The following is a 27,518-nucleotide window of genomic DNA, read 5'->3' on the forward strand; positions in this document are numbered from 1 at the left end:
TAACAAGAATCACGTCCAGATCCTCGAGTCGTCTTGGTTCCGAACCGAACCCGAAGAAAATGTAGGTTTCAGTTTAAGTGGTTAAGTTTTTAGTCGGTTTCGACATGCAAACTGATAGGATGATAGATCGGGCAGTGAAATGTAAGAAAAACATAAACTTGGTGAGTTATAACCTCACGGGTATGTTATAGGACAAAATTGTGATGTTCGGACCTCATAAAACACGGGTATACAAAGTTGGTACAACCCAAAACCCATAAAAAGGGTAAAATCGGGTCCTAATAAAGAGTCACGGAGTAAAATAGCTTTAAAATGACAAAAAAAGAAGAGATGTAAAAAAAATGGATTTTTCCCATGAGAAGGGAAATTCCATGAGAAGAGAAATTCTTTCATGAGAAGAGAAATTCCATGAGAAGCGAAATTCTTCCATGAAAATAGAAATTCTTTCATGAGAAGAGAAATTCTTCCATGAGAAATTCTTCCATGCGAAATTCCATAACCCCCGTTAGTTGAGGGTTTCATTAGCATAGATATAAGAGATACTAGTAACAGATAATTGACATGCGTAATGTATTGTACAGTTAGCCGTGCACAACTAAGGAAGGGCATTACCATCAACGGCGAGAGAAACCGACTCCAGGTGAGTTTCTAGCCCCTTATCTGTTATGTTTTCGGGGCTGTGTGCATACCCAATGTGATAGTTGTAATACACTTACCTTAAGTGGTGAGTGTATGATACGCGTATGATATGTGTATGATATATATATATATATATATATGATTAAGTATTGAATGTTATGATAGAATATTTATACGAATGAATATATATGAATGTGTGTATATATATATATATATATTTATATACATGATTAGAAGATATGTATAGTATGCACGTATGAAAATGAATGCATGAAAGAGTGGAGAGACAAGTATGGTTGTATGGTTAGTTGAGACAGAGGGACCAGACCTTAATAATATCTTAGACAGAAGGGACCAGACCCTAAAAATATTTGTGATTGTAGAGATGGTGTAGCCTATGTTATACCATAGGAGATTAAGAAAGAAAGTATGAGAGCACGAATGAATGTATGTATGTATGTGAAGCAAGTATGAAAGAAGTAATAGTAAGTAGAGTCCAAAATACATATCTCCGGATACATATGAGTAAGAACATGAATGTATCGTATGTTAATTGATTAACTAGAACTCACTCAGCGTAGCTGACTTTTAGTATGCACGCAGGTGAATAGGATGCGACGGGTTGCTTGACGGAAGACACGTGGCAACAAAGTGAAGACTGACATTGAAGAAAAGAAGATTCACGTTCGTTTACGCTACCTTTTAAGACTTAATGTATTTTGTTTAAAAACAAGCACTTATGTTATGTAAGAAGGTTTAATGTTATGTATTTCGCGAAAAGTTTTTAATTAACTTTGATTTAGAACTGTGTATATAAGTAAATCCAACGCCAAAGTAGGGCTTCCGGGAACGGGGCCTTACACCATTAGTAGCCAATTCATTAGTTGGGACCAGCAGTGACCAAAAGACAATAATTGGGATCATTAAAAACCAATATACCTAAATTAAAACACAAATATTAAAACCTATTTTATCAGTTAGAAACAATGATGATACAAAAAAGGCACAATGCTTCAACCAATATATAATAAATCGATTTATCTAATTGAAGCAAAACATTAAATCAATTCAATACGCTTCGAATCAAATCACATGAACTTAACTGAATCAATCAATTGAATCAAATAAAAAGGGAAGAATTCATACCAAATCCTTCATTGTTTATATATGAATTCGTATCAAATCATTCATCATTCATAGCTAATTTCATATCTTCATGTTAGATATCTTTGATTTGTTTACTCAATTAATTATATCATCTTCGATTTGCTTTTAGCGAGAGATTAAGATGCAGAGATTTGTTTATTGATTCACTTGATATGGTATACGATTTGAGTTCAAAAATATCAAGTTACAAAAATACCCTTCCTTCCTAAAATCAGGTCGATGTGAAGATTGTCAGGTGTTATAATCCTATTCCTTCTCATCATTCTCATTTTCAATCACTTTGTATTTTAACTTTACCTAAAGAATAAAGCTAATAAACTTTTATATCCCTAATAATGTGATTAATAAGGTCTAATCGGAAAAAAAACAATAAACAAACGGGTACATACATAACAGAAGGTGTAGATGTAGCATGCATGTTCACATAATCCACGTGATTTGGTAGAAGCCCCGACTATTGTTTACAAGAAAAAGATAAAACATTTTATCAAACTGCATGACACTCGACTTAATATATATATATAAAACTTCAAAAACAAACATCATATGCTAAGTGTAAAAATGCTAAGTAACAATATTACAACCAAAAGTAAGGTCAAATTCCTTTTCCAAAAAAAAAAAGGACTACAGATTTAAAAAATATATATATGAGACAAATGTGGCATAACTTAAAACTTTGCATATGGAATAAAATTATGAATTGAAACACAATATAAACAAACTAACAACAAGAAGAACAATAACTAAGAAACTAACAAGTAAAAGTGAAGGCACCGAACAAACGAGAATCTAATTTAAATAGGGAATCGATATATACCTTAGCGAGACAATAGAACTTGGATTTTATTTTTTCTTTTCAGATATGGATTTTTGTTGTTTAGCAGCAACATCAAGTGATGAGATGAATGGAGGGTTTTTGTGTTTGGTTTAACGGAAACGAACAAAGGTAGTATTATATAATGTCTAAGTAAACTAGACTAAAAAAATATTCAGAACACTTTTCTCTTTTTTCTTAAAAAAAAAAAAAAATATCCAAAACACTTCTCTCAGTCTCTCCTTCAACGGACTCCTCTCTCCTCCAGTTAGGACACCGTATGGTTGGGCAATCCCATTAGAGACACCCTAAAAGGGATAAAGATCGGGGATTCTTGTATGTGTGGTTGATATCATGGCAGACAAGGACAACTTCACTATTTTTTTAACCCTACACCAATTAGACTCAAGCAAGTTTTTCTTTTTGTTTATTATTATTCACAGTTAGGTTATAATAAAAAAAGTATGATTTCTGTAAGAGAGATAAAAAGTAATCTAGTTTATTTTATTGATTTTGGAAATTGATGGTTGAAGTTAGTTTACGGGTGAATTCAAGTGCTACATAAGTGAAATGGCATAATAGGGATAACACATTCAAAACGTCCATAACTTTTTTATACGACATTTAAAAAAATCACCATAATAACGAGTGTTCTTTTTTATTTTTAATATGAGTATCATATTGCTACAAAAAATAAAAAAAAATAGTGGGTTTTTTTATACATTGTGTTTTTATTTATTATATTGTTTTTAACATTTTGTTTTTTTATTATGTTTTTTTTATGCATTATGCTTTCCTTTATTCATAACATTGATTTTGTTTTGTTGGTTTGTCATACAGATTTTGTTTTCCTTTATTCGTAGTAATGATTTTATTTTGTTGGTTCCTAGTATGAATTTTGTTTTCCTTTAATCATAGTATTAATTCTGTGCTGTTATTTGTTGTACATATTTCTTGTCTTGCTATCATAGCATACTCAGTGTTTGCCATCTTAATTAAAATCCCAAGGAACCTAAGTCAAATTAAATTTAATGAAATAAACGAAAATAAAGACTCTTTAAAAATCTTGAACTTTAATAATCACTCGTTGTTGATTCCAGATGCCCCCGATTTTCTATCATACACATAAGAAAAATATAACAAAGAAAATACGATTAAGCTAAACATTTGTCCATTAACAGAAAGAACTATAGTACATGTTAAGACGAACATACCTAAAGCAAAACATAACTGAACTGACACTGGACGGAATTGACACGAATACTAACACTGAAACTGATACAAATACAGAAACATAACCAGATCTGACACATAAACATAATTATATACTGAACAGTAATTAGAATAAGATATTGAAACAATCAAACAGACACTAAACTACATGACAATGGTATATTAACGAAAATAATAATTCGTATTTACATACTCACTCTGAGTCAGATCAGAGGGGTACATACAATTAGCTAGTCCATGCACATATGAGATGGTGCGTGTGGTGTACAATCATACACACATGATTCAATCCCCCAAAAATCAGAAGTCAAAAATCAGTATTGAACCATGATCGATCCATACGCCCTAAGTGGCCAATGTACTACAACCCGTTTCTTATCGTATTCTCTCTTTTTGACACATTGATAACACCATGTAACGGCATATCACGAAATAGAATTTGGATCGCCGTCATGAATAAAAAAGAACACCACCATAACGAAGATCTCCCTATGTACTGTGTTTAACGGTGTTGTTGAAAAGTTTAATGACTTAATGGAGTAAGTATAATTGGACAAGCAAATGTCACTTGACACATGCGACCCTTATTCACATATGATTTGAACTTCATCCGATATACGTGTGTTTTGTTGGTGATACGTTACGAAAATGTGATGTATGAGCATATCACATAATAATAATAATAATAATAATAATAATAATAATAATAATAATAATAATAATAGCATCCTTTAATATAAATTATAATTAGCCTTATGACAATATTTTTTACAACATAAACTCACAATAACCTTTTAACAAGCTATCATTTCAAATTCTGATACACTTTAAAACCCCAACCTAAATGTAACCTTAACTTGTTTACAAATTTACCACACCATTAACAAACTCTTAGCACATTAAATTATTAATAATTATTAAAATCAAACCTAAGTTATTGTTGCTCTTCATATTTAATTTCTTTTTCTCCTTGCTTGCTCACCTGCCAAGTTTACACATGTAAATGACCATTAACAAAAATATGACATGATCTAAGGTGTTCTAACTATTCTTACCTTGCTATACTGGTTACTGAACCCGTAACGTGTTGACCTTTTTCGCCTAGCGACACTTGTAGCCTTGACTCGATTCCCAGTGGGCTTACGATTAGGTTTTTCAGCGGTTTTTGAGCTCAAAGAAACGTTGTCGAAATGCACAGAAACTTCATTTGATCCACAACTTTCCTTCTCTTCACATGCTAAATCTGATATTACTCTACTTTTTACCATTAGTTTTTGATTTCCATTTAATTGCTCATATTGTTTGCTTATATCCCCAAATGAAGTATCATGTTGTCGGGTAGCCATCCATCGCTCGAGCCAACTCCAACTCATGTTTGCCTCAGTTTCGTTCCCCGGTCTCACACTTGGCTTCTTCTTTGACCATATCCTTAGCTATATAAACAAGTTTCATAACTATAATTAGAATCAAGGTTGTAAAAGTCGTTAGGCGGTCCTAGTCGGTCGACTGGGGAGTTGCGAGTACTCGGGAGTAGTCGGGGATTACTCGAAAAATACCTAAGGAGTACTCGGCCGAGGCGCGGAGTACTCCATCTAGGCGGGGAGTAATCGGGGAGTACTCGGCCGCCTACTCGGGAGTTTTACAACATTGATTAGAATGTGATAATCAGTTGGAATATTTACATGTCGAGCGTTACCTGTTGTGAGAAAGCATACGCGAGTGCCCTTTCGCGCCTTGTAGAAGCCTCTAGCCTGTGTTGAAGCCTCATTTTTAATATGTTGCTACTCACAGTGCTATCATCCCAATCTTTTGGCTAAAGCAATTAAACATTTTATATATGAGCTAGATGTATGCCAGTTTTAACTCATTTAAAATTATATGTTTGCTTGTGGGTATTATATCTCAAATGTGCTAAATCAAACAACAAAATAATTATCCTCTATTTTAAAGGAAAGTGTCGGCGCTATAGCAATCAAAAAGAATTGGTCTTTCTTAGTTTAATCCTTGGAACATATTGGCCCTTATTCATTTAATTATTTTAATGCAAGTGAAGACACATACATAATTATCCATTTGCCTACTATATTTGATATACTTTTGTGAATTTGTATCGAGTGTATGCTTTTCATGTCTATAGCAATCATATTTGCAAAATCATTCGCATATACATTTTATTTTTGCATCGTTACTTTTGTTAAGATTTGACGTACCACCGCAACGCTGTATGTCAAACCTAGTCACTCAACAAGTGAAATGGTACAGGGGCAGGTCCTAGTGCCCTGGTGGTGATAACAAGTTGAATCAAGATTTATGGGATAAAAATGGAGCCCAACTTAAAATAAACAAATTTTTCTGATACCTTTATTTTATTATTATAACAATATACTAATTTTGTAATTATTATTGATACATAAATATTACTAGATATATAACAATTTACAACCCATGAAACACTATTCACTTCATTTGAATTTTGTCACATGTTTCATAATATTATTTACTTTTGCTATGAAAAAAGTACTAAAACCTTGGTACCTTCCCATTTCCATAGCTACCCGGTTCGTTTTTAACTGAATAACTTAAAAAAAGTTGTTTGAATTTTTTAAAATGTTTTTATCATTATTTGTTATCGGATTGAATTGAGGTAAATAATACTAAACCATAAATGAACTAGGTCAGCTCAGACTTTGAACTTAGCAACCACTATTTGTTATTCAACTCGAACCGGATATAGACTTTGGAAAACCGAATACCAAACAAAAGACGTACCAAAGTACCAAATTACGAATTTGATTTTAGTTCAAAACCGATTTTAAAATTCGACTCGCCTTTTTACTCAACCAAACACATCTTGTCAAACTATACAAGGATATACCTTTAACTTAGATGTTCGTACTCTTGCACTCTTGTGATGCTTCACACGATGAGTACAACTTTCACTACCATCTTCAACATTAACCTCCACCACCGAGTTACCGGTTAATACTTCCACCGATGTCGCAACCGAGTCAAGATCCCGATCACCCATATCTTCAACTCTTTTAGTTTCACGTCTTGCCTGCAAATTTGTTTCCAAATAAACATTACTCAATGAGCCGATGGGATTATCTAGGTGTTCGACGAGATTCTTTTGGCTTCCTACAATATTTATTCTGGCATATGATTAGATTAATTTTAGCTTCCAACGAGATTTTTTGGCTTTCGACGACGAGATTGCCTAAAAGACATTGTCAGAAGCTAAAAAAATCTCGTTAAAAACCAAAATAAATCTCACAGAAAACAAAATAAATCTATTCGGCCGCCAAAATAAATTTCTAGTCAAAAAACTCACAATAACTTCTTTTTTTTTAAGATAGACAGGATTATCTAGACGTCCGAAGAGATTCTTTTGGGTTCCGACAATATTTATTCTGGTGTCTAATTAGGTTTATTTTAGCTTCCAATGAGATTTTTTTGGCTTCAGGCAACGAGATTGTTAAAAAAATCTCGTTGGAAGCAAAAAAAATCTCGTCACTCGCCTAACTAGTCTCGTCAGCTCCGACATTTTTTAAAAATAAACTAGCAAACCGACGATTTATGACACATGGCAGAATTTGGTTGGTTAAAAATCCCGTCGAATAATGACCAAAAAGTAATCGAGTCAACGAGTTTTAGAGTAGACATTTTGGAAATTGATTGACCAAATTGACATTTTGTTGATGTTGACCGCTGAAATGGACATTATGAGTTTACGGCCATTATCCTAGAAAAGGATACAAGAAAATTAGAGTTTCGTATAATTACCAGAAAACTCCTAAATGCTGACTGAATAACAAGTGCAGCCTCATCTTCGGAGGGCAATTTCGTCTTTTCACTCTCATCATTCACAGTCACATTCGAGATCTGTTGTGTGACAGTGGTCTCGGAACCACCTTTGACAGATGCTGACTCATCATCAATTCTTGAACTAAAAACAGTAGCTTTTGATGTTCGAGTAGAATAAGAATAATCTTCTAGAACAACTGACTTTGAGGTTCTTCTAGAACCCAAATCTTCCTCGGCCAACACCGAACTAAACTCATCACCACAAAGATATGATCTAACTGAAGCCCATCTCTTTCTTTCTGCATGGTTGTTTCTCATAACCTATTTTTATAAAATAAAATGTAAGAAAATAATTATATAAAACGTTCAATATCAAGATTAACATAATGGTCGTCATGCTATAGCTAAACCAGTGCTCCTATCTGATTTCACACTATGAAACGGTTGTCCACAAAACACTCACACGGCTGTTTTGACCAATTATTGGTTGGAACGACTGTTAAACGATATCTAGACTGCCGTTCTGACCATAGAGGATTCAAACTTTGAAAAAACTTTGAAAATTATTGGTCAGGACAGTCGTGCGGCCAATATCCAGACAGGCTTTCTGACAAATGATCAAACTTTGAAAATTTTTGGTCAGAACAACTGTCTGAGACCATTTAACGGCATATGATTAGATTTTAAACGATGTGTATATCTGACCTCTTAATATAAACAAGAAATGATACTCACATTGGTGTCATGGTTGGTTCCGAACGATCGATGTTTCGAGAATGCATTTCGCACGAGTTCTCCGGTGATGCCCATGGATATGATGATCTATAATTGATTAAATTAATCTAGGCTGTTTTGGTTATATCGGGGAAAAAAGGAAGGAAAAAGATACCACATATGCTTGTGGTACAAAAGAACAATAAGATATGGTCCACTTGTATTTACTTTTGATGGTAAATTTATTCTACAGTGTTTTTCACTTCAAGATGGGTTATAATCTTGAACATGAAGAAAGTACCGTCACAAGAAAGCATTGAGATAAAACAAAACTGATAACTTCATGGTACATTTTGGAGATTTTCAAGAATCACAAGTGGGATGTTAGGGGTGTTGGGGTGGTTAAATGAAATTGTTTATCTGTTTATTATGTTGATTTAATTAATGTTGTTTGAGATTATTGATTAATTTGAATCGAGAAACCCTAACATGTTAACAATATGGCAATTCAGTTTTCCGTAGAAATGTTAGATATTTATGTGTGTGTGATTACTATTTTTATGCGGTTTAGTTACATTCGGTTATTATCGTGAATAGAGGTGTGTTTATTTTACAGTACCTACAAAATACAATACACACTACATTTTTATCATTTAATTTTTCTTAATCTCCTTAAACATGGTCAGATAAAAAAAAGAGGCCAATAACCTCACCTTACATTTTGGATTTTGCGAGTGTAGTACATATGATTTTCAAGAAGCACAAGTAGAATCTTATAAGGTGTTCAACTTCAAGATTGTTACTTAACACTGTTAATATGCATATTGTGTTACTTTTTACGTCATATATGATTGCTACTTTAAAATAAACGTTCATAACATATGTTTGTTACTTAAAATAAGTGTTGCTTATTGTGTGTGTTTGATGTTGCTTGAAATTATTATTTGAAATAAACGTGCACTTGAATGCTAAACTTTTGAGTTTGTTATTTTAATTAGCAAAGCCTAACACCTTAATGGTAATTAGAAAATAAGTGAATAATAGCCTGGATTAGGTAAGGGTTAGAGAACTTTAGAGCTGGAAGTGTTGAACTTTAGATCAAGGAAGTGGTGACTAAAACTGGAAAGTAAAGAGTAGATAAGAGTTATCAAGTACTTTTCTTTTGTAACATGTTCTTTTATTATTCTTTTTTAATAATATTTTTATCATGGTGGTGCTTTAGAGCACATGGTTGGTAGCAGATTGGGTTTCATGAAGTTTTCTTGCTAGTAGGGTTATGTCTATTCCATTATTTCCTTTTTGATGTTAGTGCATTTTTAGTTTTGGTCCCTCTAATCATGTTGGAATGCTTATAATTTCTTTTCACCATGGGACAAGAATAGAAGATATTTAAATGGTGGTGAAACGAAAATTTTTCAACTTCAGCAATAATGGAAGTGGAGTGTGAAAATGACATTGAATAAAATACTAATAAAACTTTAATTAGAACAAAGCCAATATACCCTCACCCTCACCTGTGGTCTCCTCTAGTTTCCAACGACCATGAATTCGTCCAGTCTCAACTCTCAAAGCCCATGGATGAGTGTTACAATAAATATATATCCCTAGCAATTTATTGTAATTGTTAAGATTTTTTGGTTAATAAATCTTTAAAATCTTTAGTATATGAAATACATTTTCCACTTAAGATGTATATAAAGATTTTGATATTTTACACCTGTGTCTTACACAGGTTCTAAGCTTATATTATCTTAAACAATATTGAAAATAATTGATGCAGATCATTCAAGTGAATCCCCTTTCCATAATCTTGGCCAATCTCTCACGTAGCCACGTAGGTGATCCAAGAATTGATGAACTCTACAAGGACCATCTCTAGAGAGCCGCTTAATGAGCTAGAATATGGTCCAAGTTTATTGAAACATATATAACTTTTGTTAGGTTTAAAGTTTCGGGACCCGTAAATAATCATTTTACATGTCTCATGTAGTTTGGTTACCACAACTATTAGATTTGAGTTCCATTAACTTGAATCCTGATTTCATTTCAAACTTAACGATTTTTTCTAGTTTTAAAAGATGACTTATTTGATAATTTGAGCATACATTATTGGATCAATCTTCGATCTCTGGATAATTTTCCTTTATTTTTTATATATACACGAATTATATCTTACTCAAAGGTTATTTTAAAAAACACCACTAATCCTGTTTTTAACGATAAAGCAAAATTTTATTACTTTATTCACAACATCGAAACTAGCAAGTTGTAACACCAATTTACATCACCAAAGCCACTCAATTACACAACTATCAAACAAGTTCTATCCATTCCCCCAATTACGTTTAAAATTAAAACTACATCATTTCTCTCATATTAACGTCAAATTCTTTGATTTATTAATTACCTAGGATGCTCAATGTTTTATTCACGCTTATGACATTGCTTAATTGGGCCGACTTCCTTTCAAGCTCCACTAACTTCTGATTGTCTTATATATTTTATCCTCACTGAGAAAAACTAATTTACAGTTCTCAAAGTAATTTTATAGTTTCGCCATCGCGAGATGTTGTTTGGTAAAATCGAGTTGAAACGGGTAGGGTAAAATGAGGATGTAGGATTGGGCCTCGTACAAATACTGTTAAGTGAGGTGTGAATTTGTGTTACAACATAAACATAACATGAAGTTTATGGGTTTAAGTGTTTAAGTTTAATTTAAATGAAGTAGGGTCAATTTTAGGTTGGACCAGCTGACATGTCTAGTTTAATATGTCTTGTTTGTGTCAACTTGATGGGGTTGTGGGTTGATCCATTCAACCAATGTTTTTTTAGTTTATAAAAATATGTTTTATGTAATAACTCAAGCAATATTATTATTCGTGTGCTAAACTTATTTTAAAAATAAATTGGTATAGTTTAAAAAATAATTGCTTTAAAGATAAAAACAATATGTAAAATAGTAAACTCTTTATAGGGTTGAACAGATTGTACGTGTTATTGTCTATGCGCAAATATACATGTTGTATTTAACCTTTTGGGTTTGTGCCGATTTTGACCTGTCAACCCACAAACACAGCCCATTTACAAGTATTACCCTAAACACACTTTAATGTTTACATCACACATTTTTTTAACTATTCTGTTAGCAAGTACATAACCATAGGTCCATACATATATAAGACACTAAATCAAACACCAAAACTTTGAAAAACATACTCAAGGCATGGATCACCTCATTAAGCAGATACATTAGATTGCACCTTCATAACCTCCCTATCAACTGCTTTCTTCAAAAAGCTATCTTCATCTAATATCATCTGAACAGGCAACAAACCAAGATCATTCGCCATGGCAAGCATCATCCTCTTTGTCTCAGCTTTAAACTCCTCCAAATCCACCGTCCCATTCGAATTGCGATCAAATTGCAAAAACAAGGAATCATAAACTTGAGAGAGCTCTTTCGGGTCGGGTTTCACATCAATCCCAAAATGGGTTTCAAACATTCTTAAAGACTGTAGTTCTTTCAACATCTCCGAATATGACAACACACCATCATGGTTTGTATCTAAGTAAGTGAAACGATCTTGAACTGAACCATTAAACGCTTCATCATCTTCGATAAAGCCGAGAATGATGGCACCGTCTAGTAACTCAACACTCATTTTTGTTTAATATGTTTATATTTTTTTGTTAACTTGTTGGTATTAAGTTGTGATTTAGGGAGAGTAATATATATATAGATGTTAAAACTTAAAAGGTATATGCTTTTTGGTAATGGTTTTATGGTGCTATAATATAATTGATGCGTGCGTTCAAATAACGCGGTCGAGTCTTGTGATTTGTGACTTGACTTGATTATTTTATTCGAATTATTGTTGATGGGTTTTAAGTAAAAGAAGGAATATTGTTGACTTGTTTCTTCGGTTATAAAATAAAAGATCATATTCCGTGTGTCCAAGGCAATTGTTTTGCCTGCTATATTTATAATCTTCTAGAAGATATCAGAGTGTTTGAAAAATGGATTTTTTGTAAAAGATGATTGATCTTATACGAAACTATAGAATAAATAAGTACTTTGGTTATTGATTACCTTCGGTAATTATTTAGGGTGGTGGGAAATCTTGAACACATAATATGGATGGATCGAATGATTTTAAACAATAATTTGGATGAGCGGCCAAGACATAAAATTCCTTTTTTATTTTTCAAAAAATTACACTATCCAGCGAAAAAAATGGGTGGGCCGAGGCCTGGCCTGGCCCACACAAAGATCCGCTCATGATTGAGGGAATTAATTTTTTTTTTAAATCTCAGTGTAGATTTTTGCAAGTACTGCCTTGCTTTTAAAATGTTTGATGGCTTACCAACTCGATTAAAATGATTTGACGCTAAGTTGCTAACCTTCTCTTTTCTTTAATAGGTATAGATTTACAAATTTCCATTTTGATTTCTTTTAAAATACAAATACAAATTGTTTTTACGTACTAATCTATGTATTTTAAAAAATATGCAATTACCCATTCATTAATATTCATTATGTAATACATTATAATTTATAAAATTATAATGTTCATTATGTAATTCATTTATATATATTTTACATTTTCTATATTTTTCGCTCGTTTGTTACACGGGATAGTAACCTAGTATGGAATTTGACAAGATCATTCATGCTTTACGGTCGCTTGTCAGGGTGAGGTCCATTTGCGACAAACTCCATTTGCAACGAACCATCCATTGGTAATTATGTCAATAAATGACAATTCAATACCTATCAAACTTTAAGCCTTACTATGTGAGTGTATATGTCTATATGTTGTATAATATATACATCACATATATTATGCGTTATATAAACATATGCACAACATATGCTTTGGTGTGTGTATATATATATAGAATGAAAGCCCATTTGAGTTGTGAAAACCCTATGTAACATCGTTTTTTTTTTGTTTTTTCTTTTGCACGTAATATATGTTGTAACATTTAATACAAAACATCGAAACATAAAAAAAAATTGTTTTGCTATTTTTTAACATTTTTTTTACTAATTTTTTTTATATGTTTTTAGGAGAGAGAAAATGTTATATTTATGTTTACATTTTTTATTAACTTTAATTGTGGACCATATGATTCAAAGTTTAATTAAAAACATGTGGTTGAGAATGAGTTTCTAGAGTTGTCACAACTCAAATGAGTTTTTATTTTAACCTAACCCTATATATATATATATATATAGTTTTCTTGTTGGTTGTAATTTTCATTCTGATAAAATAATTTTTTCCTTCCCTGCTTCTCTTCTTTTCTTTTTGTGTTATCGTTTATATGGTATTAGAGTGGAGTTCTTAATCCTGCTATTTGATTTAACCGGTTTCTCTCGATTCGCCATCTCTCTTTTCGTCTACTGTTTGTTCTCGATTTTTTTTATCATTTTGTTTGACCGATCTTTTGTTTGTTCGGGAATTGATTTTTCCGTGATCAATCTCGTTCGTTTCATTCAATATCTTTTTGAAATGATGGATTTTTCGTTGTTTTTCGACGTACTCTGTTTTCGGTCCGTCAAAGATCTGTTCCGACGTCGGTTTTCGTTCACCGGAGTTTCGTATTTATCCGTATTTCTTTTTTGGTTTTCTTTGATTTTTTTCTGGATTTTCTGCATATATCTTACCTGGCGTATATGTTATACGGCGCATAAGTTACACCCGCATACGTCACACGGCGCATACCTTATACGCTGCATAAGTTCTCACTTATACGCCACATAAGTTGTTTTCTTCTCGTGCGTTTGTTACGTTTTGCTGTTATTCAATGGGAGAGTCCAACACGTCCATTTTTTGGTTTTCTTTGATTTTTTTCTGGATTTTCTGCATATATCTTACCTGGCGTATATGTTATACGGCGCATAAGTTACACCCGCATACGTCACACGGCGCATACCTTATACGCTGCATAAGTTCTCACTTATACGCCACATAAGTTGTTTTCTTCTCGTGCGTTTGTTACGTTTTGCTGTTATTCAATGGGAGAGTCCAACACGTCCATTCTTCCGAATTTGTCCATCAATTCTTTGAACCGTCTTTACCTTCACCCTTCGGATCATCCCGGTATGATCCTTATTTCAAAATTTTTTGTTGTACTGGCTTCGGTTCATGGAAAAGAGCAACGGCGATTGCTTTGTCTGCTAAAACAAACTCGGCTTCATTAACAATACTTTAACTATGGTAGCTAACGAGCTACATCTTGCAATTTGGAAGCATTGAAATGATATGGTGATATCATGGATCCTCAACACCCTCACTCGTGATATCAGTAATAGTGCCTTGTATGCTGAAATTGCTCAAATTCTTTGGAATGAGTTGAACACTTGATATGAGCAGGAAAATGGTGATAAGTTTTATCAGTTACAAAAGAACATTTGCCAAACCATTCAAAGTAGTAGTGATATTGCTAAATACTTTACCAAGATGAAATCAAATTGGGATGAGCTGAATGCTATTAATATTATACCCTCCTGTACATGTGGAGCTGCACAATTCTTTGCCAAGAGAGAAGAAGATCAGAGGCGTAACATTTTGGTCTTAATCTTAGCTATGACAGGTAACATTTTGATGATGCAACCACTTCCTTCTATCAACCGTGCTTATGGTATCCTCATACTAGAAGAGAAACAGAAGGAGATTCACACCACCACTGATTTCATTGCTTCTTCTCCATCTATGAATGCGGGTAGTGAAGGCCCCATCAGTGGGGAACATGAGAGAATAGAAGAACCTTGGTGTGTACTAATTGCAAAAAGAATGTGCATTCGGTCAACAAGTGTTATAAGATGATTGGTTTTCCCAAGGATTCAATTATACCAAAGGCAAGAAGTTTGCTAATCTTGCTAAAGATCACGGGCAAAGTGGCCATAAGAATCAATCTGAACAACAACAAGCCATAACTCAGCAACAATACAAATGATCTCATGATTCTATTACATCAGGCTAAAGTTCAAGCTGGTGCTTTGATGTGCGAAAATATATATAAATAATAAAGACGATTCGCAACTAAACTTTAAAAACCAAACAACCTAACCTAGTTCACACAATCGGCAAGTGTACCGGTCGCGTAGAGCAAAGAAAAAGGAAGTCCGGGTATCGAACTCAAGGACACTAGGGATGGCTCGGATACTAAACCCTAACTAAGTCCTTCTCTAACGACAGTAGGGTTCTTCAGAGGTATAATGTCTTGCAATTCTTCAGAACATTATTCTAAATGGATCATTGACACCGGTGCCAATGATTATATGTGCCATGATCAAAGTCTGTTTTCAAACGTTTCTTTTCTTAAAAATCCTATTTTAATCACTCTTCCTAATGGCACATCTATCACAGTCCATCAATATGGGACAGTTCCTTTGAACAATGACATTTCTTTATCGAATGTTCTTTTCATGCCACATTTTACACATAATCTTCTCTCTATCTCAAGACTATGTATTGATATTAAAGGAATTGTCTTTTTCTATAAAAATGCATGTGTTTTGCAGGCCCATTCTCTGAAGAGGCCACAGGCTCTTGGTGATATGCTTAATGGTCTTTACCTTCTCGAGGCCACTAAACATTTTCCTATTAAGTCTTTTGTTTCCAATAATGTGTGTAATTCTCTTGTAAGTTGTGAAACTTGGCACAACAGACTTGGTCATTTACCAAGTTATAGACTGAAACAATTACCTTTCATTTCTAATGATTCCTTAAAATCTATTGAGCATTGTGATATTTGTCCTAAGGCACAACAACATAAATTGCCATTTCCTACTAGTACCACATCAACTAGTAAAATTTTTGAGCTAATTCATATAGATGTTTGGGGGCGTATCATACACCTACATATGATGTTTTTAGATATTTTCTAACTAAAATGAATGATTTCAGTAGGACCACATAGACACACTAACTTAAATGGATGATTTCAGTAGGACCACATAGACATACTTGCTTTTAACAAAAAGCAATGTTTTCCTATACTTCAATATTTTATTGAAATGGTTAGCAACAAGTTTGGCATCACTGTGAAATGCATCAGATCCGATAATGCTTTTGAATTAGGGTCTACTTGTTGAGTAAAGGAATGGTTCATTAGACCACTTGCGTAGCTGTCCCTCAACAAAACGACATTGTTGAAAGAAAGCATAACATTTGCTTGAAATCTTAAGAGCTCTTATATTTCAATCTAAACTGCCAGTTCAGTTTTGGGGTGATTGTGTGTTAACTGTAACACATTTAATCAAACGGTTTCCTACTGGAATGTTTAACAATAAAATCCCTTATGAGGTTTTAATAGGTAAAGCTCCTTTATATGATCATCTAAAGTCTTTTGGTTGTCTTGCTTATGCTTCCACCTTAACTTATGGAAGAGATAAATTTAAACCAAGGGCTATGCCTTGTGTTTTTCTGGATATCCTCTTAGTAAAAAGTCATACAAATCATATGACCTTGACACAAATAAAGTTGTCATATCACGAGATGTTTTCTTTGAAGTTTTATTTCCCTCTATAACTAAGTCCAAATATAGTTTCATTATGCCATCTATTGATATTATCAATCGATTTTTTGATGATCCTTTGTCTACCCCTCTTTCTACTCATACTGGTTCTGCTCCTAATCCTTCATCTTCAATTCTTATCCCTGTTCCTTTTCCTAATTCTCACCATGATCTTGTTCGAAGATCTTTGAGAAAATCTGTTTTGCCCTCATACTTAAATGACTATGTTTGCAACAACTCTGAATCTTCTCATTGTTGTTTCCACACTGTCACTAATTCTTCTCTTCTCCTATCTCTTGTTTCTTCTCATCTTCTTCCTTCCAGCCAGTCTCTCACCCGACCAATCTCTAATTTACATGAGCCTACTTCGTATAAGGAAGCTGCTGGTATTCCTGAATGGCAAGATGCCATGCATGCTGAGTTTAAGGCTCTTGAAACCAATCAAACTTGGGTTGTTACTGATCTCCCCGGGAAATAAAGCCATTAAGTGCAAATGGGTGTTTAAAGTTAAACACAGTGCGGATGGGACTGTTGAACACTGTAAGGTTAGATTGGTGGTGAGAGGAGATACTAAAAAAGAAGGGATTGATTACACTGAAATCTTTTCTCCTGTTATCAAGATGACCATTATTAGAAGCCTTGTAACTGTTGCTACAAAGAGAAGTTGGCCTCTATTTCAGCTAGATGTTATAACCCTTTTCTTCATGGGTATTTAGATGAATATATATATATATATATATATATATATATATATATATATATATATCTTGGTATGCAACTTTCTGGTGATCAAGTGTTGAAACTTTAGAAATCCTTATATGGTTTGATACAGGCTTCTAGACAATGGTTTGGTAAATTGTCATCTACTTTAACGTCAAGAGGGTATTCCCAGTAGTTTATGTCGTTGTATATGCCGATGGCATATTACTTACTAGGAACAATTTAGAAGACATCAATAATCTCAAAACTTTCCTGGATTCGACCTTCAAAATCAAGGATCTTGGAAGCCTCAATTATTTTTTGGGTATGTAAGTTTTTAACATTACTAAAGGTGTTATCATGTGTCAAAGGAAGTTCGCTAAAGATATGCTTTCTGAATTTGATACTTCTAATCTTTCTATCTCAAATTATCCATTGCCTCATCATTTGCAACTTCGAGCTCATGAGGGAGTTACTCTTGATAACCCTTTATAATACAAGAAGCTTGTTAGCAAACTTAATTATGTTACTCATACTCGACCTGATCTTGCTTTTACTGTTAACTTTCTAAGGAAATTCATGCAAGATCCGAGAATTTCTCATCGGAATGCACCGCTTCATACCCTATCATGTGTCAAAGGAACTTTATCTCAAGGTTAATTTTTTTAATAATAATCATTCTTTTGATCTGCAGTCCTTTTGTGACTCCGACTGGTTTGAGTGTCCTAGTACTCGTCGATCGGTCAGTGGCTTTTATGTTTCTCCCGGCGGCTCTCCGATTTCTTGTAAATCTAAGAAGCAACCTACTGCTTCTTTGAGCTTGGCTGAAGCCGAGTACCGTTCTCTTCGACGAGTGAATGCTGAACTTGCTTGCGTGACAAGACTACTCTCGGAGTTCAAAGTTCCCAACATTAATCCTGTCTTGCTTAAATGTGATAGTCAAGCTGCAATTTATATTGGCAAGAATCATGTTTTTCTTGAGCGAACTAAACACATTGAAATTGCCTGTCATTTTGTTCGTGAAAAGTTGCAAGAGGGATTGATCACTTTGGAGATACCAAAACGAATGATCAAGTTGCAGGCATTTTTACTTAGAGCTTACCAAAGTCTCCTTTTCACTTGTTGTTATGCAAGTTGAGGTTTTCTCAATCTCCAACTTGAGGGGGGATGTGAGCGTATATGTTTATACGCTGTTTAACATATGCGTTGCATATGTTTTAGTATACATATAGTTTTCTTGTTTCTTTTGGTTGTAATTTTCATTCTGATGAAACAAATTTTTCCTTCTCTGCTTCTCTTCTTTTCTTTTCTTTCTGTGTCATTGTTCTTCAATGATTACATACTATAAGTTCTTTTTTGTTTTCTTCTCTTGACTAAACCTCCTTATTTTATTCCTTCAGTGTTTATTTGATGGTGACTAAAATATTGTAATTGGTAGGTATTAAAATAAGACAAGTCTTAGAATTCTCATCTTTGTATGTGGTATCCCTATTGATTTGACATTTTCTTAAACAAGCCACGCAACGGTAATCTTAGAACCCTCGTCATTTATGTGGTCTGTTGTTAATGCATGGTAGATTACCTATGTTAAATATTTGTGGCGGTCCAGAAATTAAAACCGCCCAAAATTGGTGTGGGTGGGATGGGGCTTCTAATTATGTAGTGTTTCATTTATTTAGGGTTTCTTAAACAAAACCCTACGGTAGGTCGGGTTACAGTGCACGAACAATTATTATAATTTGTATTTGTTTAATAATGTAATACCTTTATTTGTAAGATGTAAATTTAATGTAGTTAGTGACTTGTTATGATCGGTTATGACGCATTAGTGTACTAGTTATAACAAGCATGTGCCACTAACACCAAAATAACTTGCCACGGCTATAATATGGCTTCATGAAAAGTAAACAAGTCACTAACATTTTTCAATGCCCATTCATATATTAGTTATAGTAAGCCTGTGTCCCTAACATCAAAACAACTTATTTTGACCTATTGTGGTTTCATGCAAACTAGACAACTCAGCAACACATTACAAGAACCGGCCATTAGTATACCAACACGTGATTAACATAAAGACAATTTATGACCCAATATTACTCTATGTAACAAAAACAACCCAATATATAGAACATCTTTTATATTTCTTGTTAGCTAGTACTTGACAATAAACCAAAAATTATGGAAAAGATACTCAAGTAATGCATGCATGAACTAAGCGGATACATTGGACTTCAACTTCATAACCTCCCTATCAACAGCTTTCTTCAAGAAACTTTCTTCATCTAGTATCATCTGAACAGGCAAGAACCCAAGATCATTCGCCATTGCAAGCATCATCCTCTTCGTCTCGGCTTTAAACTCCTCCAAATCCACCGTCCCATTCGAATCGCGGTCAAACAACAAAAACAAGGAATCATAAATATGAGAGAGCTCTTCAGGGTCGGGTTTCACATCAATACCAAAATGGGTTTCAATCATTCTTAAAGACTGTAGTTCTTTCAACATCTCCGAATATGATAAGAGACCATCATGGTTTGTATCTAAGTAAGTGAAACGATCTTGAACCGAATCGTTGAATGCTTGATCGTCTTCAATAAAGCCGAGAATGATGGTACCGTCTAGTAACTCAACACTCATTTTTTCTCTGTTTTCTTTGTTGTAAATTTGTTGGTATGGAGTTGATTATGGGTTAATTAGTAATATATATAGATGTTAAATATATATGTTTATGCTCAATGGTTTCATGGTGTTTGAACTTCAAATAACGCGGGTGTCTTGTGGTTTTTGACTTGATTATTTTATTCTATCTTTTATTCTTTTGAGACATTATTCTTTTATTCTATCATAATCCGTGTAGCAAAGGCAATTGTTTTACTGTGACAATTGTAGTTCTTCTAGAAAAGATAAAATTAACTTTCTAGATAAAATTCTAAATCATCAAATCAAATATTCTCGCGTTTTTATATTAAGAAGAAAATAAATAAAAATTGATATAGGATTAAAACCGTTAAAAGTTGAAAATCAAAGCTATAAATGATGGAATCCGGGTTTGATAGTTAGAGAAAGTAACATATAGGTAGCTGTGATATAATATAATCGGCTCGTTAAGAGGTTTACACCATTACTTGTGGGCCTAGTAGTTTTAGTCTTTTAGAGTAGCACATGTAAGAGCATTCTCATCTAACCTTCTATCCTTAAAACAAAAATTACACTAAAACTCATTATATTTTCTCTCTTAATTTCAATTAAATAATTCTTTTGATACATTTATCATTAACTTTTCTCTTTCTCTCACTCACAACCACTTTCAAAAAATATTAAAAAAAATTATAGGGGGTGAACGGTAACTTTTCAAATATACAGAAAAATCACTGAATTTTCTAAAATATAAAAATATTCAATCACAACACCCAAAATCACTCTTTAAATTATAAAAACACCCCTCATATAAAATGAGAGGTTGGATGAGAATGCTCTATATTAGTTATTTTTTAACTTCTTTTGAATATTTCCAATTAGTCCACAAGGATAAACTCTGTATTGGCCCCCATAGAAAAGGCTTATTAGACCTTCCACAATGCATTGCATTTATGGTGCATTTAGAGAGGTGGAGGTGATGTGGAGTGTGACATGGAAGAGAGAGAGAAAAGAGAGAATGTGTAAAATCATTGGCCACGTACACATATTTAAAGAGAGAGAAAGAAATTGTGAGTAGTGGGTATTATATGTAGAAAGAGAAAGATGGAAGAGATTGAGTAGTGGAGTGATGTGGCAAAGATTTTTGCTAACTATTTTAGTTTGCATTGGATATAATCTTATATCTTTACGTATATATTTGAGTTTTTCACTTTATCCAAAGAAACATGGGATTTTGAAACAATACATTGGGTCACATGTTGGTGGTCTAGTATGAATGTATTTATAAGTTGTAGTGTAGTAGTATGAGTCAATTGTTAAAAAAAGTTACGTAAATAATATCAGTGTAGATTTTAGAACTCATTGCATATGGAATACATGCCGGTAAATGAGAATATGCATTTTGACAAGATTTTTACTCATGCTTTACGGTTGCCTGTTAGTGTGAGGTCTATTTGCCACGGACCATCCCTTGGTAATTATGTCAATAAATGACAATCCAATACCTATTAAACAATTAGTGACATTGTACCTTCGTTTTTGTTTTCCTCCCTTGAGTAAACCTCCTTATTTTATACGTACCGTCAATGTTTATTTGGTGGTGACTAATTAAAATACGATAGGTCTTAGCATCCTCATTTTTGTATGTGGTATCCTCATTGACGCATGATAAGTCACATATGTTATCGTGGTGCCAATTTAGTTTGTTAAAAATGGGGGCGTTGATTTGATGTTGGTAAAAACAAAACCTTACAATGATATTCTTAGAAGCCTCGTTTTTATGTGGTGTGTTGTTATAAATGACCCGTGCTAAATATTTGCGGTGGTCTAGAAATTAAGCCCGTCTAAAATTGGTGTGGATGGGATGGGGTTCTAATTATACAGTGTTACATTTATTTAGGGTTGGGTATATGGTGTCTCGGTACCTTAAACAAAATTTATGGTAGGTAGGGTTACAAGTGCACGAACAATTATTATAATTTCTATTTGTTTGAAAATGTAATATATTTATTTGTAAGATGTAGAAATTTATTGTAGTTAGTGATTTGTGAGCTCAAAAGGCACAAACGTAGTTTAAAAGGGAGCCAAAATGCATAAACAGAGCCCGGAAGGCACTAACGGTGCCCAAAAGGTACAAAGAAATTTAAAAGACACAAACAGAGTCTAAAAGGCAGTAACGGAGCTTAAAAAGACACAAAGGGGCTTAAAGGGCATAAATGTAGCATTCTCAAAATTTTGATCCAAATTTGACAACAAAGTAAAAATAAGGGATCAAAAATATTCTCAAAATAAATAATAGGAAAATGAGATAAGGAAATAAAAACATCCCATGTTAAGAAAATAAGAGAGTTCATCCCACATGAAAAAAAAGACCAAGACGTGACAAGTTACCAAAGACAAGGGATCAAAACTGAAAATTCGAATCTAGGAACCCATCGCACTACGGGACGGGCAAGAAACAAGCCCATCGTGGGGCCTGATTCACACCAATCAAGAAAGGGGCGGTGTCGCGCTACGCAATGGATCAGCCCAGAAGTCCGCCGCGATACGCGACTTAACCTTCACGGTGAAGTGACACGTGTGACCACGACTTAACCAAGACGTGACACAACCTGAAAGACCACGTGTCACAACCTGAAAGACCACGTGTCACCACGTGGCAGTCTCTCATTATGACGAGTCATCGCAATACGCGATGGGCTGAGTAATCAGCCTATAAAAGGGGGTGTCACGGCATAACCCTCTCCTCAAACCAAAACACCTTCATTTTCACATAGTTAGCCTCGGGAAGTGTGTCGGTTCTCATAGCGCATGCCAAGCTTCGAAGTTCCGACGGTTTAAGCCCTAGAACGCGATATAGAGGAGAAGTGCTGCTCGATCAGTCTTAGGCGTCTAACTCCGAATATCGAATATAGGTAGGGGTTCCGCTTAAGTATTATTTTATTACAATGGCTTAGACCATAGTCGATTCGGGGTATAGCCAAACCTTGATTACAATTAAGCAAAATATGATTTTTATAAGTAGAGGTTTTATTAAAAATATTGTTTCTTCTTGATTAAGAAACATAAGCATTTACATACAAAGGGTATAGTCAAAATGATATTTCTTTACGATTAAGAAATATATAATATTATAAAACAAAGGTTATAATTAATATCTATTCTTGAAGAAGAAACTTGGTATGGATGTTTATTCATGAAGAATAAACGTAGCATATAATAGATAAATAAACAAATGGACTAAAGGTACAAATGTTTTATATAAACAAATGATTTTGTCAAGGTTAAAGCTATACAGAATAGACTAAAGGTCTGAAGCTAGATCGTTGATCTAGATATTTATAGAAAGGTTATTCTCGTACTATAGGTCCGAGGTAACAATCAAAAGCATAACTCAACTATCAGAAACTGATATTAAACAGAATGGTGAATACGTCCTAAACTTTTACAAACTTTTTAAGAGTCAGAATGTTTGCATATGATATATGAATATAACAAACCATAATATAAGCAAAAATGAAGAATGGAGAAAATAAAATAAATGAATTCCATCCCACCTTGGTATAAATAAGAAACTGAGTTCTTGTTCCACATCAATAGGTTACAAAACTTGTAAGCTCTTTATATATAAGAAAGAGAGCTCATATGATAATATTATTATATCACAAGACACACCTTGTGGTCCTAACGGAGGGTGTGAAGCACCCGATGCACATGGGTACGGGCACGGGCAAAGTGCGATGGGCGTAATGTGGCGCTTTGATGGCACACTTTAAGTTCCTTCGCGTTACCGCGAAGGTGTGAAGTCATGTCTCTTCACGCTACGCGAAGCCTTATGAGTTATCTGGAAAATCTTTTGTCCTTCGCGCTACGCGACGTGATAGTCATGCAAAAGTGACATGTTGCCTGCCATGTGGCACACGTGGCCTGGCTAGGGCTGACTTGACAACCCTACTATTACTTCGCACTACGCGAAGTGTTTGTTTGTGTTGGTTCCTCGTCCCACACTCAACTATAAACTTCTTACATAAGGTGTTAGTACAATACCCTCGAGTAGCCATAGTGACAATGACTCCTTAAAACCTTGTGTTATAATAATAAGAAGCGGACACTCTTATTAAAAGTATAAAGTGTTTGGATTCATTCATACATGGCGACTCAGTATTTTCTTGAGGCCATGCAAATCATCATATATGTCTCCAGAAGCTTTGTGAGAAATGATTTGTATATATGTTTAATTGTGCGTGTACTTAGGGTAATGTTATCCCAATTAAGTTGGGTGCCTAATGAATTGTCACAAAGGTATTATTGTTGATTTTACAATGATATTTACAACAGAGTCAGCGTCATTCACCAGCTATGTGCTAACGTATTTTCCAACCCATTGATATAAGGCCAAATATATATAAATCCCTTGTATATTTTAATTAATATTTTATTAGTTTTTGTTTAGCTTTTATTAGAATTTGTATACTACTAATATATTTGAATAATGTAGGTTCCGGGATTTGTTCATGGTTAAAAAGGGCGAAAAAAGAGCTAAAACAAGCTAAACCGGTGAACCGGAGCATCAGAATTGAACCGGACCGCATCAGGAAACGAACCGGACCGGTCAGCAACCCTAGCCCGCGGCGCCGCGCGACCGGGAGTCAAAACGCCGCCGCGTGGCGCTCCGGTGACTCTGTTTCTCGAATTTTCTTATGTATTTATTAGTTTTGGGCCCAGGAAACCTATATAAACACCCCTAAACTTAATCCTGAGCATACCCTGTGAACCAGAGCCGAATTTGGAGTTTCTTGGAGCTTAGGATTGTAATATTTGACGGGTTTGAAGGCAAGGAATCAGACGGTGAAGTGCCAATCGATCAAGAACGAAAACTACGGGTTTTATCACCTATTTTCTTCCGTTTACATTATTTTTCATCATGATTTCCTTTAAGTTTGTTTTGTTTGATTTTATAATGATAGGCTAAACATTATAGACTACCTAGGCTTATGATGAACCTACTTTGACGTTGTGTTTTGATTTGGGATTTATTTATCGTTATGGTTTTATGATTTAGTAAAAGGTTTAATCATAATAAATTGATGTATATGGATATTTAGGATTGTTTGATTAATTGTTATTATTCCATAGTTGCCTAGATTATTGTTTGTCATTATGATAGGTTGCTATTAGGACATCTACTTTGTGTTTTTGACTATTTTATGATTGATATGCATTAAGATCATAGGAATAATAATTATTAATTAAATAAACCTAAGTGTGCTGCTAACCTAAATCTGTAAAGTGCTAGGTTATTGATAGATCTTTATTATTTAATCTTACTAGATTTAGTTCTTCGTAAGGAGTCTGTCTAGGTTTGATTATTTAATTATTGTCTATTAAATCAATTAAATATATAAGCTGCCTTTGATTTCCGCGCTGTAAGGTACGATTTCGTATAAAGGAACTAAGTCATAAATAATTAGGTGACCGTAAGGAAACTTGATTTTTAATGCTGGTGTGCGTTAAAACTTATTAGAAACCCATAGGTGTCTCTTGAGAAGGGTCAGGGCCCTGTTCGGGTTTTCTTTTAGGTGTCTATTTTACGATCTCAGTCCATAACTAAATATTTTCCCGATTAATTAAACAACTGAAATTTAGAGGATTCTAGCCTAGGTAGTTATCTCATCATCATCTAAATTAAGTCCAAGTTCTAAGTTTAGTCATTTTTAGTTTTCTTAATTAGTTTATTAGTAACATCCCCCATTAAACAAATAATAAATAAATAGTCGTGTCAGTATTAGTTGAGTCTAATTAGCTAGTTGAAGTAATTTAAAGAGTCCCATGGGTTCGATATCCGGACTTACTTAGCTGTACTAGAGTCGATCGGTTCACTTGCCGGTTAGTAGTTTAGTTAAGTTTAAGAGTCTATAATTTATTACTTAGTGTCTAGATTAGCATAATTTTAGTTAATAATTTTATAACTACTTCAAGCACATCACCCATTTTACAAGAAATCAGAAAAGTTAGATCAGACAAGCAAGGCAAGACAAAATATTGGAGACATAGTCATTAAATGCTATCTGGTGGCTCAGATATTTTATTTCAAAATGGTATAAAGAATTCAAAAGACATGTATTTGAATTATCAAACGGGTATTTAATCCTAAGTTTTCAATACAATAATATTTTATTCAAATACTTCCGCTAAAAGAACACAACTCTGATATATTTACAAAACATGTACCAACTAAAGGGTCACACGCGTAGCCTTTATAAGGCGGCGTGTGACAATAGAGGGAGCTTAAAAGGCGCAAACGGAGCCCGAAAGACACAAAGAAGCAAAAAAGACACAAACGAAGCCCAAAAGACACAAATGAAGCCAAAAGGCACAAATAAGCACAAAAGGCATCACGGAACAATTATGGTCCATTAGTATATTAGCTATAACAAGGATGCGTCTCTAGCACTAGAATAACTTGCTTTGGCTATATTATGGCTTCATGAAACCTAAATAAGTCAATAACATTCTTTAAGGCCACTAGTTATCATAAGCATATGTCCCTAACATCAAAACAACTTATTATAATCTATTATGGTTTCATGTAAATTAAACAACTCAGTCACATTACAAGAACTGATCATTAGTATACCAGCACGTGTTTAACATAACGACATAGTATGACCCAATATTACTTGATCTATGTAACAAAAACAACCCAATATATTAAACATCTTTTATATTTCTTGATAGCTAGTACTCAACTATATAAGACAATAAACCATAAACCAAACACCAAAATTATGGAAAAGATACCTAAGTAATGCATGAATGAACTAAGCAGATGCAGCCCGTGGATGTAGGTCCCCTCGCGGGGATCAAACCACGTTAAATTCTTGTGTCGTTATTTTCGTTTATGCGTGTTTATCGTTGTGTATATGTGTGTTGTTTCGCTTCTGCGCGCCGCTTTGTTCCTAACAAGTGGTATCAGAGCTTAGGCTCGTTGAACACACGGTTCGAGTTGCACGGAGACGATTCGCAGATTAGATTATTCTGGTTAGAAGATTAAAAATAGAGTTGGCGATGGTTTTAGGGTTTTGGCTTTTCTATCGGGTTGCTTCTTACTCGATTTTTGGTAGAAGCCGAGGTCAATCCTTGGTTTGTAGCTAGCGTCTGGATCATGCATGAACGTCAGTAGGTTCAAAGGTTGAAGATTCATATGGTTGGGGTTTCTTGGGGAGTGGCTTGATAAGAAATCTTTGACATGGAATCTGGCTCCAGTGGCCAACGAAGCTTGGTT

General features: G+C 34.0%; 3 protein-coding genes across 3 annotated transcripts; all 3 read right to left on the minus strand.

The window, feature by feature from the left end:
• Window positions 1–4,652: 4,652 nt before the first annotated feature.
• LOC143593269 (protein IQ-DOMAIN 33-like) lies at window positions 4,653–8,511 on the minus strand. Its single transcript, XM_077072953.1, has 6 exons — window positions 8,393–8,511; window positions 7,637–7,978; window positions 6,729–6,911; window positions 5,550–5,666; window positions 4,909–5,286; window positions 4,653–4,835 (listed from the first exon to the last, which is right to left on the minus strand). The coding sequence occupies exons 1-6, from the start codon at window positions 8,465–8,467 to the stop codon at window positions 4,788–4,790; spliced, it is 1,143 nt and encodes a 380-aa protein (XP_076929068.1). The 5' UTR covers window positions 8,468–8,511; the 3' UTR covers window positions 4,653–4,787.
• A 3,084-nt stretch (window positions 8,512–11,595) lies between these two features.
• Window positions 11,596–12,044, minus strand: LOC143593270 (uncharacterized). The gene has a single exon (XM_077072955.1). It carries the CDS (start codon window positions 12,031–12,033, stop codon window positions 11,608–11,610), a length of 426 nt encoding a protein of 141 aa, XP_076929070.1. The 5' UTR covers window positions 12,034–12,044; the 3' UTR covers window positions 11,596–11,607.
• A 7,763-nt stretch (window positions 12,045–19,807) lies between these two features.
• On the minus strand, window positions 19,808–20,233 carry LOC143593264 (uncharacterized). The gene has a single exon (XM_077072949.1). It carries the CDS (start codon window positions 20,231–20,233, stop codon window positions 19,808–19,810), a length of 426 nt encoding a protein of 141 aa, XP_076929064.1.
• Window positions 20,234–27,518: the final 7,285 nt, after the last annotated feature.

Source organism: Bidens hawaiensis, unplaced genomic scaffold (genome assembly GCF_021521415.1).
Source record: "Bidens hawaiensis isolate Kalapana, Puna unplaced genomic scaffold, B.hawaiensis_p1.1 tig00041867_1, whole genome shotgun sequence".
NCBI classification, from domain to species: Eukaryota; Viridiplantae; Streptophyta; class Magnoliopsida; order Asterales; family Asteraceae; genus Bidens; species Bidens hawaiensis.

What these genes read in the sequence shown, in the direction of transcription:
- LOC143593269 (XM_077072953.1), bottom strand. Translation starts at nt 8,467, where the DNA reads ATGGGCATCACCGGAGAACTCGTGCGAAATGCATTCTCGAAACATCGA. An exon ending in GAACCAACCATGACACCAAT is followed by an intron (nt 7,979 to 8,392) that starts GTGAGTATCATT and finishes TTATAAAAATAG; the next exon opens with GTTATGAGAAACAACCATGC. An exon ending in CAGCATTTAGGAGTTTTCTG is followed by an intron (nt 6,912 to 7,636) that starts GTAATTATACGA and finishes ACAAATTTGCAG; the next exon opens with GCAAGACGTGAAACTAAAAG.
- LOC143593270 (XM_077072955.1), bottom strand. Translation starts at nt 12,033, where the DNA reads ATGAGTGTTGAGTTACTAGACGGTGCCATCATTCTCGGCTTTATCGAA.
- LOC143593264 (XM_077072949.1), bottom strand. Translation starts at nt 20,233, where the DNA reads ATGAGTGTTGAGTTACTAGACGGTACCATCATTCTCGGCTTTATTGAA.